The sequence below is a fragment of the Perognathus longimembris genome, chromosome 5 (assembly GCF_023159225.1).
Source record: "Perognathus longimembris pacificus isolate PPM17 chromosome 5, ASM2315922v1, whole genome shotgun sequence".
Lineage (NCBI taxonomy): Eukaryota > Metazoa > Chordata > Mammalia > Rodentia > Heteromyidae > Perognathus > Perognathus longimembris.
Window position 1 is genome coordinate 41617172 of NC_063165.1, and position 16312 is coordinate 41633483.

The 16312-nt window shown below is 41.4% G+C and overlaps 1 protein-coding gene across 27 annotated transcripts in view; it reads right to left on the reverse strand.

Moving 5' to 3' along the window:
- Positions 1-16312, reverse strand: part of Zbtb20 (zinc finger and BTB domain containing 20) — a 748243-nt gene that overhangs the window by 25513 nt on the left and 706418 nt on the right. For all 27 annotated transcript variants that reach the window (XM_048346657.1, XM_048346652.1, XM_048346655.1 and 24 more), the window contains one exon: positions 8921-10525. In XM_048346657.1, coding sequence (XP_048202614.1) covers positions 8921-10525 — 1605 coding nt within the window. The remainder of the gene's footprint in view (positions 1-8920; positions 10526-16312) is intronic.

Below are 16312 nucleotides of genomic sequence, written 5' to 3' on the forward strand. Positions count from 1 at the left end.
TCTTCTTTTCTTCTCTGTGTATTGCCTTAGTTTGCTATTGGCTCAGAAACCAAATGACCAAACTAGTTACAAACAATAAGGTAAGTAAGAATGCTTAGTCACTAAATGATGACAAGAAGTATTCTATAAGTCAGTTCCATGGGTCTATGACAGCTCTTACTTAAAGAGTTGTTTTTGTTTGCACTATTTGTTTTCAAACTCTTGCTGTCCTCTGCTCTTGACAAAGGAGATGGACTGTACTAAGGTATTTGGTAAATCTCCCCCACCTCATTACTGATTGCCAAAGGTAGGCACTTATCTCAGAGTAGAAAAGCCCTCCTCTACACTCTACCATGACCTGCCTGAAGCCCACAGACTGAAATTCCCTAGAGTAATATTTCAACATCTGAGTTATGCAGCAAGACAAGTAATCTGCTTCTTAAACTTAACTTCTATTTAAAATATGTACTTTGTGCTTCCATTTCTATCCATTATGAAACAGAGGAGGTTTGACATGTTGTGGTAATGAGAGCTCTAAAAACAAAAAGCATGTATTGAGTGCTTATTATATGCCGGGCTCAGTGTTAAATGCTTTATTGTCATGATCCATTTTGTGGAACTTTCATCAATTGTTGTGTTTTCAAATATAAAAGGATTTGTTTTGAAGCACAATGATGGGCCAATATGATGCAGAGATTCTCAGGACTAAAAGAATTTTACTTTTGGATGGAAACAGGGGAAGTTAGGGGCTTCTTGTTAATAATCTCCATTTGTCTTAGAGTTCACTCTATGCGTAGTGTTTATATTGGTAATTTTTTTTAAGATTCCCTACGAGATATAGTCATGCATATTATTTTTAGCTGCAACATTTCTGTCAGCTGTAAACATGCTTGGAACTCAGCTGGTCTTTGCTATCCTTGTGCTTCAGTATAATTTATGGTGGCCAAATTATAAGCTGGCCAACCATTTTTTAAACCACGTCCACCTGTCACCTTTAATGGGAAGCATGCCTTAAGTTCCCGATGATATTTTGGATGCTTGGAAGTTGAAACTTTGGTTAAAATGCTCTTGTTGTTCAAAACTTTCACCTTCTGGCTGAGCGATTTTTCTCTAGGCAAGGTCACTGATGAAAGCTCTTTACTTTCACGCCCTTCTACTCTGACTATAAATTGATTCTTCACAGTTGTCATCTTTCCCTCCATAGCACATGTGTGTGTGTAGTTGGTATTCATGTAGTATCAGTTCTGCCAATAATTACTCCTATGACCCTGGGCTTTTTAAGTGTTTCCATCTCTCTGGGTTTGTTTTGCCTTCTGTAAATGAGGAGGAGTTGGACCAAGTGCTTGCCCTTGGTGGGTTTTCTGGTCTTTTGCTCCTGGTGACACACACCCCTTGAAGACTCTAGTCTTGGCCTTGTCAGCAAATGACCTAGGGGCCACCTGCTTAATCACTCGATGCATTAGCAGTCCCATATTTAAAATAAGATATAGTATTTAGTTCCTTTTCTGGCCTCAGAAAAATGCTATGCTAATTAATGATGAAAAGCATTTACAAAGCACAATTTACAAAAGAAGGTGTTCTTTATAATTATGAAGGTGTTGTGATGGTAAGTATAGGCATTTCAGAACTGTCTGATTCAATGGGGTAGATTTTCAGGTTAGTCAGGTGTCCACAGTTTTATGTCTACATTTGAAACAATATCACTACTCAGCATGAAAGTTAGCACTTTTCTATTATTTTCCTGAGTATTACTTATAGCAATCCCCCCAAAGTATCCAATGCTGTATATGAAACAGATGTGCTCTGCTGATTGTTACTCTCCAAGTGAAGAAATGAAAATTGAAGATAAATAAATGGTAATATACAGCTCTCCAGGTTTGAGTCTATGTTCAGAAATGGATGGCAAGTTTGGTTTGTTAGGAAGGGATATTGGAATTATAACGTAAAGGGCATGCTAATCCATACTAGCTCCTTCACTTCACAATGATTCTTTTTGGGACATGAGTCAGATATGCATTCTATTTCCTCTGCTGAGTGACTTGGGAATGTTATTTAATCTGTTTAAGCCTTAGTTTTCTTATCTATAACTTGGAAACAGTAAAGGACATACCTGTCTTGTAAAGTTGTTTTGCCAATTAAAGAAATCAGGCACTTAGTATGTGGTCATTTTAAGAAAAGCTAAACTTCTTCTATTCAGCACAGAGGAACTGAAGATAAAAACTGACAATGCACTGAGAAATAACTGAAGATAAAAATCTACAATGCACTGAGAAATAACTTATAAAAATGCACAGGAGGGTCTGGGAATATGGCCTAGTGGCAAGAGTGCTTGCCTTGTATACATGAAGCCCTGGGTTCGATTCCCCAGCACCACGTACACAGAAAATGGCCAGAAGTGGCACTGTGGCTCAAGTGGCAGAGTGCTAGCCTTGAGCAAAAAGAAGCCAGGGACAGTGCTCAGGCCCTGAGTCCAAGGACCAGTACTGGCCAAAAAAAAAAAAAAGCACAGGAAATTCAGCCTAAAAAATTGTAAAGAGTTTCTAATGATCATTTAATCAGGTGATTATACTACAGCTATGAAATTCAGAATAGTATAACCTACTTTCAATTATATGCTAATGAATAAGTGGTGTCATGAAAAAAATGTTAATACATAGTATAGATAGAGGATTCCCTAGTAAGCATTCACCTGAGCATTGGAGGCAGAAAAACTAAACTGTGGGTGAAGAAACTGAAGGAAGAGGCCTTTACTGCTTTTATAAGTGGTGAAAATTTGTTTTTATGCATGTTATTAGGGCCTGGTCTTCAACTCCTTCTCTTGGACCACTTTGGGCACTTAAATTGTACTATGAGTGATAAGAAAGAAAGGCAGGGTGGAGGATGGTAGATGGTAGATGTGGAGAGCTCTGCCTAAAGTTCATGAAATTCTTCTAAAAGCCATTCTTATAGATCAAGATACCCCCATTTTCACTAGTGAGCTTGTACTGGGGGCCAGGAAAATATTCCTTGTACCAATTCTTTCCTGCTCTAGCTGTAGGATTTTCCCCAGGCTGCAAAAAATGGCAACAAATTTTGTCACTGGGGTGCTTTTAGAAGCACGGTTCATTCCTGCCTCTTTCGTTCTCCATACCTCTCTATCTTCTCCTCTAACACAATCCAGAGAGAGGGAGAGAGAGGGGAGGGGAGGGAGGCGGAGACGGAGAGAGAGAGAAGGATTGCCAAGGAAAATACGTGTCATCTGAGTGAGGAAAGTCAAGGTCAGACCAGAAAATGGGAACGATCAATAGCAATAGGGAAGGGATGTGCACTTAGATGGAATTGTATACAGTCTGCTTAAAGGAAGGCCCACATCTCTACACACAGTTAGTATGCTTGCCTGTCAGCCTTTCTGGCATTTCCAGTGACTATCTAGGAGGGATTGCCTATGGGGGATATGCTACATTCTGAAAACACCTGTGGATTTAGCAACAACTAAGATACTTTGATGATAAGTAGAATATTTCATGTCTCAGGGAATGTCACCAATATTACTTGACCTTTTATGAATGAGGTAGATATTAACATCCCAAGAAATTGTACTAACATCCTGAAGATCACCCAACAAATCAATAATAGTTGAGACAAAATACAAGCCCACCCACTTTATCTTGCTTGCTATCCTGTTAACAGTTTCTTGCTTTCTGGATTACAAAATGTACATAACATATACATTTCTAAACAGCCCTAATTATTTTTAGAGCATTTATAGTGAAATGCCTTCACATGTTGTTCAATTATCAGAGCAACCTTACAAAGTAAGTATTATTAAGTTCTGAAAATCTGAAGCCCACGTTGAACTGAAGTCACTCCAGTCAGTAAGACCTAGGCCATCTCCCCCCTACCCACCCCTTTCCCCCCCCCCCATACCAGGGCTTGAACTCAGAACCTCATGCTTTTGATCAGCATTTTTATCCATCCATCCATCCATCTTTCCTTCCTTCCTTCCTCTCTACCCCCCTTCATCTCATGCTGGTCCCAAGGCTTGAACTCAGGGCCTGGGCACTATCATTGGGCTTTTGTTTTTGCTCAAGGCTAGTATTCTACCGCTTGAGCCACATCTTCACTTCTTGCTTTTTAGTGGTTAATTGGAGCTGAGAGTCTCACAGACTTTTCTGCCCTGGCTGGCTTTGAATGGCAATCATCAGGTCTCAGCCTCCTGAGTAGCTAGGATTACAGGCATGAACCACCTACACCTGGATTGTTCAGCTTTATTGCTTAGAGCTGGCACACTTTGAGCCATACCTCCAGACAGACTTTTTGCTAGCTAATTGGAGTTTCTCAGACTTTTCTGACTGTGCTACCTTTGAAATGTGATCCTTCTGGTCTAAACCTCCTGAGTAACTAGTATTACAGGTGTGAGCCACTGTGCCAGGCAACCTAGGCTTACCCTCTTGGATTGGCTGAGATAGTAGCTTCATATAAAGATGATCACTTTATTGTGTTGGTATCACTATTATTATCCTCTTGGTAGCATTAGTATGCTACTGCAATTATTGCATTTATTTACATTGGCTGAATTACTGAGCTTCTCAAAGTAATCAGTAAAATTACATGAACAGGTTATCAATGGACTAAAAGCAGTCACCAATGAATGGGCTGTTAATGATTCAGAAAAAAGCCAAAAATATTTTAATTGGTAAAAAAAAAAAGTGTGAGAATACAGATATGTGCACAATGCATTCTCAGGCTGATTTAAAAATAAAAAGGAAAAAGAAAAGAGAAATCTAAAAGCCTTGCTGAGAAAAGAATGCATTTATGTATAAGTCCCTTGAATTAAGTTCTCCTGGAAAGCATGCCCACATTTTTGAACATTCATTTACATACTCACTCAACAAACATTTGCTAAGCAACTACATATGCTAGCCCATATTCATTTATAGATTCTTAAAGCAAAAAGTCCTAAGTTTGGATCTTAAAAGAAAGTTCCACCTGGAAGAAGTTTTTTACATAAATTTGAAAGCAAGGCTGAGCCTTCAGATATCCTCAGTTTCCCTTTCACTTCCATTCTTTTATTTTGACCTCTGTTTTCTTCTTTTAATGGGAGAAGGTATGGAAGAGCCCTGTTTTGTTCCATAACAGCATGGTTATTGCCATCTTGGTTTCTTCCTAGTTCTCTGGCTCCTAAACATGTCCTAAACCGATCATTTCCTTTCTCTCAACTCTTAGGAAGCAGTAGCAGGTGAATATGAAAATTCCAACAGGTACTGAAGTCCTACATGGTTTGTTTGGCATTGGGCTAGGAGTGATTAGATGAAGGAATTTCACTCAGAAAAATCATAACATAATGAAACAAAAGTTCTTGTTATGAAGGAACTTCTAGAGAAAACCAAGTGCATGACATTGCTTAGCATTTTAATCCCACAGAGGAAGGAAACACGGAGTGTGTGTGTGTGTGTGTGTGTGTGTGTGTGTGTGTGTGTGTATGTGTCTGGAGGTGGGGGAGAAAGTGAGAGGAGAGAGCAAGTGAAGACCAATGTTTTCTGGTTGTTGGGGTGAAAGTAATGATGATAAATTACAAAGTTAATACTCTATTCAAAATGCAAAATATATTATTTTCATTTCAAATGCTTTGCATAAATGGACAGTTGTGAAATCAAGGGATTTGTTTAAGAATGTGCTGTCACTTCGAGGACCTATGTCTTCTAATTCCGGTACCATCTTGTTTCACTTACGTCCCACTCTAAGTTTTACTGTTTTAATTAACCACTGTGGACTATGCTTTCCAACATCTCTAGAGCTGGGCTCCAAGGCCAATATGAAAATCACTTATTTGTCTCAAACACTTCCTTTCTTGAATATGTAAATCATTAATATAGACCCACAGGTGATTTTAACATGGAATCCAGACCTTGGAATTGATTCTATGCAGTTGTTAAATCTGGGAGTTAATAAAACACAAGGCCAATTACTAAGCAGATTAGCTTGTTTGTATAGTAGTGATTTCTTTGCTCTTGATTCTGTCAAGCAACTTCTCCATAGGTGCAGGAAGATCAAGTTCATCTCTGCTCTGTCAAGTATCTCCAGAACTTTCTAGTATATTTTTGCACTAACATTTGAAAAATTTGCTCTGGATACTTATCACTTCTATTGAGCTCCTATAAAGTTAGAAGGCTCCGCTTTTAAAAATGTTTTCCCAAGAAAGTAGAGAGAAGTTCAGAAATGTGGGCCACAGTAAATCTAGGTCCTGAATTATCTCCCCGTGTTCAGGCTGTCTTGCCTTTTGAAAATCTAGGCCACTTGTTCCCTAAACTTTCTTAGCTTAGGGATTCTTTCAGTTAGACAGAAGTCTTGAAATACAGATAGCCTTTCCAGACTGCCATTGTCAAATAATGATAGAATGAAAGAGTCGAGTACTATTGCTGCTATTGTTGTTTATCATGAGGTCCTCATTAGTATATATGGCATATAAGATAACTGATTCTAGATGAGGTCATATTGTATACACCAATGCAAATATCTTCATAATTTACTGACGATCTCCTTACTTTGTCAGCATTATAAACACCATTCTTTGGGCACAATTAAGATGTATAAAGTTACTTGATTTTTAGCTTTTTTATTTAAGTCTGAAAATTCATTGTTGATTTTTATCGTGGACAAATCTAGTTATTTGGGCCAGCTGAAGAATTTCTTGATAGTCTCATTGGAGAAATGTATTCAGTCATCAAAAAGACAATTGTTGGCAGTACAATGAAAAATTTATGCTGTAAATTCAGAGCCTTATTTTAATATATGATATAACAGAATGTGTAGATTTTCTATCTGAAAGGAAGACAGAAAGAATTGTACAGAAGAGGAGAGGAGATATGGATGTAAGGTAGCAAAGTCAACTTTGGCTAAGGAGTTACTTTCACAAGTTAATTCTTAACTTGATGACTTATAAGATAGCTACTGTTTTCTTTTTTCTTTGTCTTTTCTTTTTTGGTACTGGGGACCGAACCAAGGACATTGCACTTGCTAGGCAAGCGCTTTGCCACTGAGCTACATCCCAGCCCAAGATAGCTACTCTTAGGAGGAAAGGACACAAACCATTTGAGAGCACATTGTGCTATATAAATAAAACCAGGGTGATGTGATAAGGGGTAAACTTATTCAGAGTACATTGTGCACATCTTCGAAACTATCACAATAAAGCCACCCTATATAATTATGGTATGCTAAGTAAATTTTTAAAAAAGAATTAAAATTGTTCTTTGATTAATTTCCCATCATTGATATCAGTTTATTACTGAATTCACATTTACTTTGGTATACATTGAGACTTACTAGTGCTTTATTTTTTGCCTACACTTAGTAGTAATTTTCTATGTTTATTTAGAAGTGTGAAAACTTTAGTATAAGTGATTTACATACAGACATATACATTAATGTTCTTACTGAAGCTGTACTACAAAGAAGACAAAGTTCATCTTAAGTAATGTAGCATTTCAGTTGGATAGTCAACTTCTATATAGAGGCATCTTAGATGTATATCTATTGCTTCCATCTTCAAGCCTCAATTTAAACTTATGTCTTTTATATTCCTCCTAGTTTGAGCTGAGAAATAAAGTTGCTTTGAAAGACTAATTTCTTTTTGTGCATTCAAATTCAAGTATTTAACTTTTCCCAGGTAAATTGTCATTTAATAGGGTAATGTTCCTGACTTTTTAGGAGTGCAACTCTGGTAAGAACTTCAAATATGATGATTAACATTGTGGTAGGTATTTTTAGGTACAAGAAAATCTATGTATAATCTTAGACATTGGTGGTCACATATAAATGTGAAGGCACATTCATGGAGTTCTTACTTTTTATCAATCTCCCTTTATGGAGTCAGGAAAGAATTGTTGGCTGAGAGGTCAGGAGATCTCAGCTCTGGAATCATAGAACCCAGAGAAATATTCATCCTGCCCCCTGTATGACTGAATCTGCTCTATAATGCTCCTACAAAGCCATCCTCCATTCTGAAATTCATTACCTGTAACTACAGAAATCCAGTTTTTTTGGAGGCAGTTTGTTGTGTCTTAGAGCAGCTATTATTGGTAACAACCTTTTGCTTTTGCTTAGTTGAAAGACTCCTTAAAGCTTTCAACTGATCTAGTTATTTTATTTGGAGACCAAAGAATAAACTTAATGTCACCTCCCAACCATCTTAATGAGAGTTACTGCATACTATGCTTATTATATGGTAGGAGCTCTTAAAAGAACTTCACGTCCATTAGTTAATATAATCCTGAAAGCACCACTGTAAGGAAAGTGCATCATGACTATTCTCATTTTTATAGACAATGCCACTGAAGTATAGAACTAGTATAATTTTTCCCAAAGTGATAAAGTTTGGTAGTGGTTAGGACTGAATTCAAATCCAGACAGTCTGCTTCCAAACCACAAGCTCTTAACTACTGCATTCTGCTGTCTCAGACATGAAAATACTTGAATACTGCTTACATAATGTCCTGATTCTTCTTTTACTGCAGGCTGGACATCTCAAGGACATCCTGTTTCTGAGCTTTTGTGTTTTGAAGGCAGGGTGCTTCATTCCTAAGATAAGGAACAGTTCTGGCTTCTAGAAGAGGCTGGTAGTGGTCTATCTTTAAAATCTAAAAGAGGAGCCGGCTGCTGGGGGCTCACACCTGTAGTCCTAGCTACTCAGGATGCTGAGATCTGAAGATTACAGTTTGAAGCCAGCTGGGGCAGAAAAGTCCTGAGACTCTATATCCAATGAATCAGCAAAAAGCCAGAAGTGGAGCCTGGCTCAAGTGGTAGAACACCAGTCTTGAGTGAAAAGGCCAAGCCAGAGCTCAAGGATCTGAGTTTCATCGCCAGTATGTACCAGCGAATACACACACGTCTCTGAACCTTCCCTTCTATCTGCCCCGCACTCGGTTCCCAGCTGCCAGGCCTCTGGGAAGCCTACACTTACCTGTGTGTACGAACATGTGCTTGACGTAGTTCTGTTTGGCGGTGAAAGTCTTGTTGCAGAGAGTGCACTCATAAGGCTTTTTTTCGCCTTGCCCACTGGCTGTGCTGTGGCCTGCGGAGGAGGCCAGGGGCTGTGGCGCTGGCAGCTGTGCAGTAAAGGTGGACAGGCCCGGCTGGGACACCGTCACAAACTGGGTCTGCTGGCCTGTCAGGGGCTGTGGCAGGCTGAAGAGGAAAGGCTTGGGGCCGCTGCCCGCGGGCTGGGTAGTGAAGAGGGCTGGCAGGTAGGTGTTGCCAGCTGTGCCAATGACCTGTGTGTTGCTGGTCAAGGTCAGAGGCATCCTCAGGTTGCTGGTGAGGGTTTCTGTCTGGCGTAAGTAGAGCTGGGTACTTGGCAATGGCTGCCCGATAGATGTGTTGACGGAAGGCTGCTGCAGGATGCCCTTATCGGAGCTGTTGCTGACGGTGATGACTGTGTTGTCCATCTCCACCTCGTTGCTTCTCTCGGGGGAGGAGGCACCTGTTTCCAGCTGGTTTGGCTGAGCACCACCCTCCGCGGGGGCTTCCGTGGCCTGCTCAGGTTGTGCGGGCTCTGCCTGGCCATCCCGCGATGCCCCGGCCCCAAACTGCTGCTCCACCGAGTCAGGTTCGGTGCCTATGGAGGAGCTGACCCCGGAGTCGAAGCTTTCCCCTTTGGGCTCGCTCTCGGTGCCTTCGGCCTGGTCGGTGTCTTCTGTGCACTCCTCGGATTCGTTCCGCTCCAGGATCTGCACCCTTTGCTGCCCGTAGTAGTCGTAGTCGTCCTCCATCTCTTGCTTGATGTGGATGTTGCCCACCAGGGTCTGGATGCGCACGGGCCGGGGCTGCTTGCGGCAGTGCGTGGTCTCAGGGGTGGTGGACAGGTAGCGCTCCATCTGCTGCGAGCGCTCATGGATGCGTGTGATCCAGCTGGGGTCTTCCATGTGGTGGTCGCGGGGCAGGCCCAGCGCTGTCTCGTGGTGGCTGACCACAGCACCGCTGTAGAAGGAGCGCTCCCCGCTCCCATTCTGCATGGAGCAGGCGTAGAGGGCCGAGTAGATTCTGTCCACGCTATGCTGTGGGTGGCTCTGCAGGTAGCCCGATTCCGTGTCGCTGCTCTGGCCCGACGTGCCTGACTCCGGGGTGCCCCTCGGGGTGTCCTGGCCCGAGTCCTGGATGCCGGGGAACACGTCCCCCACGTTCTGGGACACGATGCGTGTGCACTCATCGATGACAGTTTTGATCTGCAGGATGCTGGCGGCCGTGAGGATCTGCAGCGCCTCGGACTGGGAGACCCGTAGCACGCCGCTGTACATGAAGTCAATGAGCTTTTGCACTGACTGCACCGACACCACCGACGGGATCTCAATGTCGCTGTAGCCCAGCAGCAGCTTGTCCTGGAAGAAGGGGCTGCCGGCGGCCAGCACGCAGCGGTGGGCGCGCAGCATGCTCCCGTGGATGCGCACCGTCACGTCACAGAAGTGGCCACGGTTGCGCTGCTCGTTGAGGGTCTCGAGCACGGAATTGCTGAAGTTGTGCAGGTTGATGCTGTGAATGCGCTCGGTCATCCCCTTGCAACTGATGTCACCTGCAGGAGAGGGAGGGAAGCAGACAGGACACGGGGCCTGGGTCAGAACTCGCTCAGGGCAAGCTTCACACCTCGGAATCAGGTGTACAATGCTAGAAGCAACAGGCGTGCAGACACGCGTGAGTATAGGCCGTGCTTGAAGCCTAGGGCACCAAGGCTTCCTTGTCCAGCTATCTCAGATATCCTATCATATGAATCCCTCTGAACTGGAGCACGGGGGTCAGCCAGAGTGACAGCCAGGTTTGCCTACCTGGTAAGGGAGAGGTAATAGGAAGACTTGTTCTTAAGGACTTGGCTTTAGACAAGCCTAAGCCCCGGTTCTTTGGAAAAGTATGCATTTTCTCTAGTTTATCAAAGTTCCTTATTTTATTCATAGACAGCAACAACATTCATAATTGTTCTAAGAAATAAATCCCCTTCCTGGCAATTTATAAAGCATATTACTATAGCTGTTTCCCACATGCAAAAATTCAACCCAGATGAAGATGTCTACCAAACAGCTGCCACCAAGTTTCCTGGATGATGGGTGGCTCTGAGTGCAATCTGCTAGCTCAATGGGCATTCTGCTGCTTGCTGTATCTACTCATTCTTCTTTGCATCGCTGACAACTGGCTTGGGAACTTTCTAGTATGGCTATGTGTGGCATTTGAGATATTCTGAGGCTTAATGACAAAGCAATGCTGAAAAGCACGCTGCTGGCTCTACTGACCTGGGATGGCAGACTGCATTAAGATTGAAAATCAAACTGGCTGACTTTAGATCGAAGGGAAACAATTAGTATAGGAAAGCAGGAATGAAACAGGAGTAGAATACACTAGGTACAGCTGGTTTACACCATATAGTTTTGTAGGTATTGCTGTTGCATTGATTTGTCTTTTTATCCTTTCTCTCTTGATTTTGGTATTCCTTTTCTCTTCCCTAGTTCCAATACATGTATATACGATATCCAGGGTACTAAGTTCAGTTACAGTGATTATCAGGGGTAAAACCACGGGAAAGAAATACAAAAGAATGTTGACAATAACAACAATGATATACCACTTGTTTCCATAGCTTGGAGTTCATTTCACTTAGCATCATCTTATATGTTCATATGGACATAGCTATTGAGCTATTGTGATCTTCTGCGAAGACTGTCCTAGATGTGTACTAATTATTCCCAATCAGGGTAACCAGAGAGTATATGTTTCTTTGGGTCTGGCTCACTTCACTTTAGTATGATTTTTTCAAGTCCTTCCATTTCCCTATGAATGGAGCAATGCCATTCTTTCTGATAGAGGCATAGAATTCCATTGTGTATATGTACCACATTTTCTTGATCCACTCATCTACTGAGGGGCATCTGGGTTGGTTCCATGAGGGAGGAGGTTACAAGTTAACTAAGAAACGTACTCACTGCCTTACATATGAAACTGTAACCCCTCTGTACCCCACTTTGACAATAAAGAAATGAAGAAAAATATACTAGTTACAGGGCCCTAGGGAACAGAACTTGTTAGAGGGAATTGTTAAACAGTTCCATCGGTTATGTGGAGCTTGTGCTAGCCTGATCCACTGATACCCTTACTCTACACTCCTTGTGCAGACAAGGCATAATGTTAGGAATAATCAGTCCTGGAAAACAGGTGGCTATGGCACTAAGTCATAGGGGCTTTCCTATATTTCTGCCTCACATGGCTCTCAAGAATTCCTCTCTTCAAATTATTCTCCCATCAAATTCCTACTCTTGTCCTTAAAACTGAACTGTCTGGTTGAGAGCAAGTAGGTTTGCAAAACATGGTAGTCAAGCTCGGCCCTGGTGGCTCATGCCTATGATCCTAGCTACCCAGCAGGCTGAGATCTGAGGATGGCGGTTCGAAGCCAGCCTGGGGAGGAACGTCTGTGACACACTCATCTCCAAAAAACTACTCAGAAAAAGCTGGAAGTGATGCTCTGGTTCAAGTGGTAGAACACTAGCCTTCAACGCAAAGTGGTTCAGGGACAGTGCCCAGGCCTTGAGTTCAAGCCTCAGGAGACACACACACACACACACAGAGAGAGAGAGAGAGAGAGAGAGAGAGAGAGAGAGAGAGAGAAAGAGAGAGAGAGAGAGAGAGGTAGTCAAGTACTGGTTATTGTTTGGATCCAGATCCCTGTGTCTTGTGAGAAGAAACTTTGGAGGTACCAAACGGCAGACAGGTAGAATGCCCGATTCTTCAGGGTTTTTTTTTTTCTCCTGTCTTAAAATATGAGACCTGCTCAAGTAAGCTTGAACTCTACTAGTTTTCCCACCTCACAATTCCACTTGATCACCCTCATACCATCTGAGCTTAATAACTGCTTTCAAGCACTGAGTTCACACAATGCAATTTGCATTAATTTATGTAAGAACATTCCTTCTTTTACCCCTTCCCTCCATGCAAGTCTAGCTTCCATCTTTTTCGCTTACACAAAACAAATTCTCTTGACCTCATAGAAGAAGGCATCAGAAGGCCCCAGAAGAAGGCATCAATAACCCAAGAAGAGATATTCAGGAACTCAGTCAAAAAAACAAATTCCAAATTCTTGCTGAGTCCCCATGCACACATACCATGACTACAATAACAAGAGTGACTTTACTTTTCAAGACTTTATCATATGCCAAGCATCATTGTAACTATTTATGCATATTATTCTATTTAATCCTCAGAGCAACGATAGGGAGTGGGGTATATTATAATATTTTTTACAATAAGGCAACTGAGGCCAGAGGAATTAAGAAACATCCAAGGTTCCCTAGGCAGTTGGTAGTAGGGATGGCATTTGAACCCAGGCATGCTGGGGCTAGAGTTCACCCTCTTGATTGCTTTACTATATCACATGCTCTGCCTCTAGGTGAGTGCAGGCCTGTAGGTGTTTGTAGGCTTTTGGAAAACTATGTGAAAAGATTGCCTTGAACTCCTTCTACCTACTTCTCTACCTATCTATGATATAACAGAACTTCCATGTTTCTAAGTCTTGAGGCTTTAATATAGCTCCAATCATCTAACTTGAAGAACATTACACACACACACACACACATTGTATTAAAATGTACAATTTTCATATCAATTTTACTATCACTATCTTTCACTTCAGTAAAACAGCACACAGTAAAACTTGCTATAATAGATGGCAGTAAAATCACCATCTCTGAGTAGGATATCCTTATTAAAATATTTCTTTCTCTACACAGGTGAAAATATCCTTACAATTCATATTTGATCATAGCATCAGTCACAATTATAACACCGGAGATGTCACAGTTGACAGCTATCTTCTTTCAGATATTTTAGTAGCAAGTCTATCCTAGTTGTCATAATAATTAATAGACATGCAGTATTTTATAGTGCACAAAACCCTTTGGCATGTAACATCTCATGTGTTTCTTGCAACAATCCTATGTTTTCATGACAGGTCTTATTATTCCTATTTGCTGTAAGAGGAAGTTGGGGATCTTGAGGTTATCTACCTGAGTTGCCCAAAAGTTAGCAAGTGACAAGGTTGGGATTAGAACACATGGTACCTTATGTACAAAGGATCACTGGAATGAAACCTGAATTGCTAGAAGCTGTAGGGCCATCTTTATTCTCAGTAGAATAATAATAATAATAAAAAAACAACAGTATAAGTTATATTGGAGATAATCATAGAGATGAGAAATTGTGAACATCAAAGGCTGTCTTTAAACCACACATTTAACATATACCTAATTTCTTAAGAATTCAAGCTTCTTGTTTGAAAAAACTAGATTACAGATTTAGTCACTCTATACAAGCAAGTTACTTGCTAAAGAGTGAATTACTATTATTACTGTAAAGTTACCAACTCCATTTATAAACCACAAATGTAACTCCCCCCGCATCCTGACCTGCTAAGCCTAATTGGATTTTTATAAACATAATTCTGAGACATCTCCTTGAGTATACTTCATGGCCCCATACTGCCTGGAGCAGCCATGAAAGGCTGAATCGTTTCTTTGCTGATATGGGTACAGATGTAAAGGAGGAAGTCGGCCTCTCCATTCAAGCACATCTCATTCCTCCAGGACACAATGCAGAGGCAATTCCTTTCCCAGGCTTTCTTTTATATCTAACACTAATACAGTGAGAAAAAGTTTCTGCCATGGCAAGGCAAAATCCAGGCTTTTGTGAACATGTTCTTTTCATCCAATGAGCATTAATGTATAGATTCCAATGGAATAAATCTGAAATACTCTACTGTAGAAGATTTGTCCCCCATTGAAAACAAATCTTGATTGGATGATTATTCAAGAACTGTATAGGAAGGATTGGTGTGAAAATGCTAACTCTATTCTTTCTTAGATTGGCACTGAATAGGCATTTGGGTATTCACACACAAAAAAAAAGAAAGAAAGAAAAGAAAACGACATACAACAAAACAACCAGCCTTCAAAACTCCAACTCTCTCAACTGTACAAAACCACCCAACTTTACATAGACGTAGTGTATTTGAAGATGCCTCCCCACTCTAAAAAAACCCACAGTAGTATGAATATAAAATTGATGGTAAAGTTAAAAAATAGTTCTCTGTTGTAAAATAATAGCCTACCCTTTTCTCACCAGAGTAAAAACATAAAGTCAGCTTGTGATGGCATTCACTGGGAACATGTAAAGAATTGTACTACTGAAAGTGGTAATGTATTTATTGTAAGTGACCATTCTATGAGAGAGCACAAATGGATGGGGATGAATCAGGGGTGAGTCAGGAAGGGAAATCTGTCTGGAGAAATAGGTGGTGGAGAGCCTGGCTCTTTGTTTTGTAGGAACTCTGCTCCTGCCTGTCCCTTAAGCTGCAGGGGTCCAGGGATAGGACTTAGCATGAGAATAAAAAGCTGCCTGTGCATAAGAGAAAATGAACAAGAAAGGAAACAGCAGGCAACACAATCTCTTTTAATTAGGTGTGAAATCCAGTCCTTTCTCAGACAGAAGAGCAAAGGGATATATAAAATGAGAAGAGTGCAAAGATAAGGTATTGCAAAGGGGGATGGGAATTTGTCATCTCTATGGCTTGAGAGGAAACACCAGCTTTCAAATTAAAACCAGTATGAATTTCAGTCAAGTCAACAGGTCTAAGTCAAATGGCAGGGCTGAAAATCCCGAGAGCTTTCAATCTGGGGCACCAAGCTCAGAGGAAGTAAGTGGGTCAGCACATGACATAGGGCTTGGGGTGCCAGGATTCTACAACCCAGCCTCACACATCCTGGCTCTTTTCACTCCTGTATTTTGATACCTATATTGTGCTGAGGTTGATCTTTTCCATAGATCAGGTGGTTAGTCTTGATTTTTAGACATTTCATGTTGGTGCTGCTCGCAGGTATGTATTTTGGTAACTCAGCCTCATTGCTTCCCCAGTGTCTTGGCAGGAGCAAGATTTCGGCTGGATATATTTCACCTATCTGACAATGGGGCCTTGCTGAGCAACCTGCACTGTAATAGGGCTAGAAGTTTCCTGCTCTCAGGTTCCAACAGCCAGATCAAATGCTCCAATCCTTCCCTGTCCCGTTTCACTGGCACTTGATGATTTTTGGAGGGTGGTTTAGGAACCCTGGGGAAATCACTATGCAAATGGAAGACATCAGGCAGAGTAAAACGTTCTATTCTGGCTCTATACACCTAGCATATGCAGCCATCATTATTACCCCAGCAGTGGGAACACATTAGCCTATGAAAAGAAGATTGGCACAGCTTTACTTAACTCATTTTTAGGTGAAAGTGGAGATGCTTTGGGCCATCTCCCAGTCAGGGTTACTAAGATTTGGATATGAAG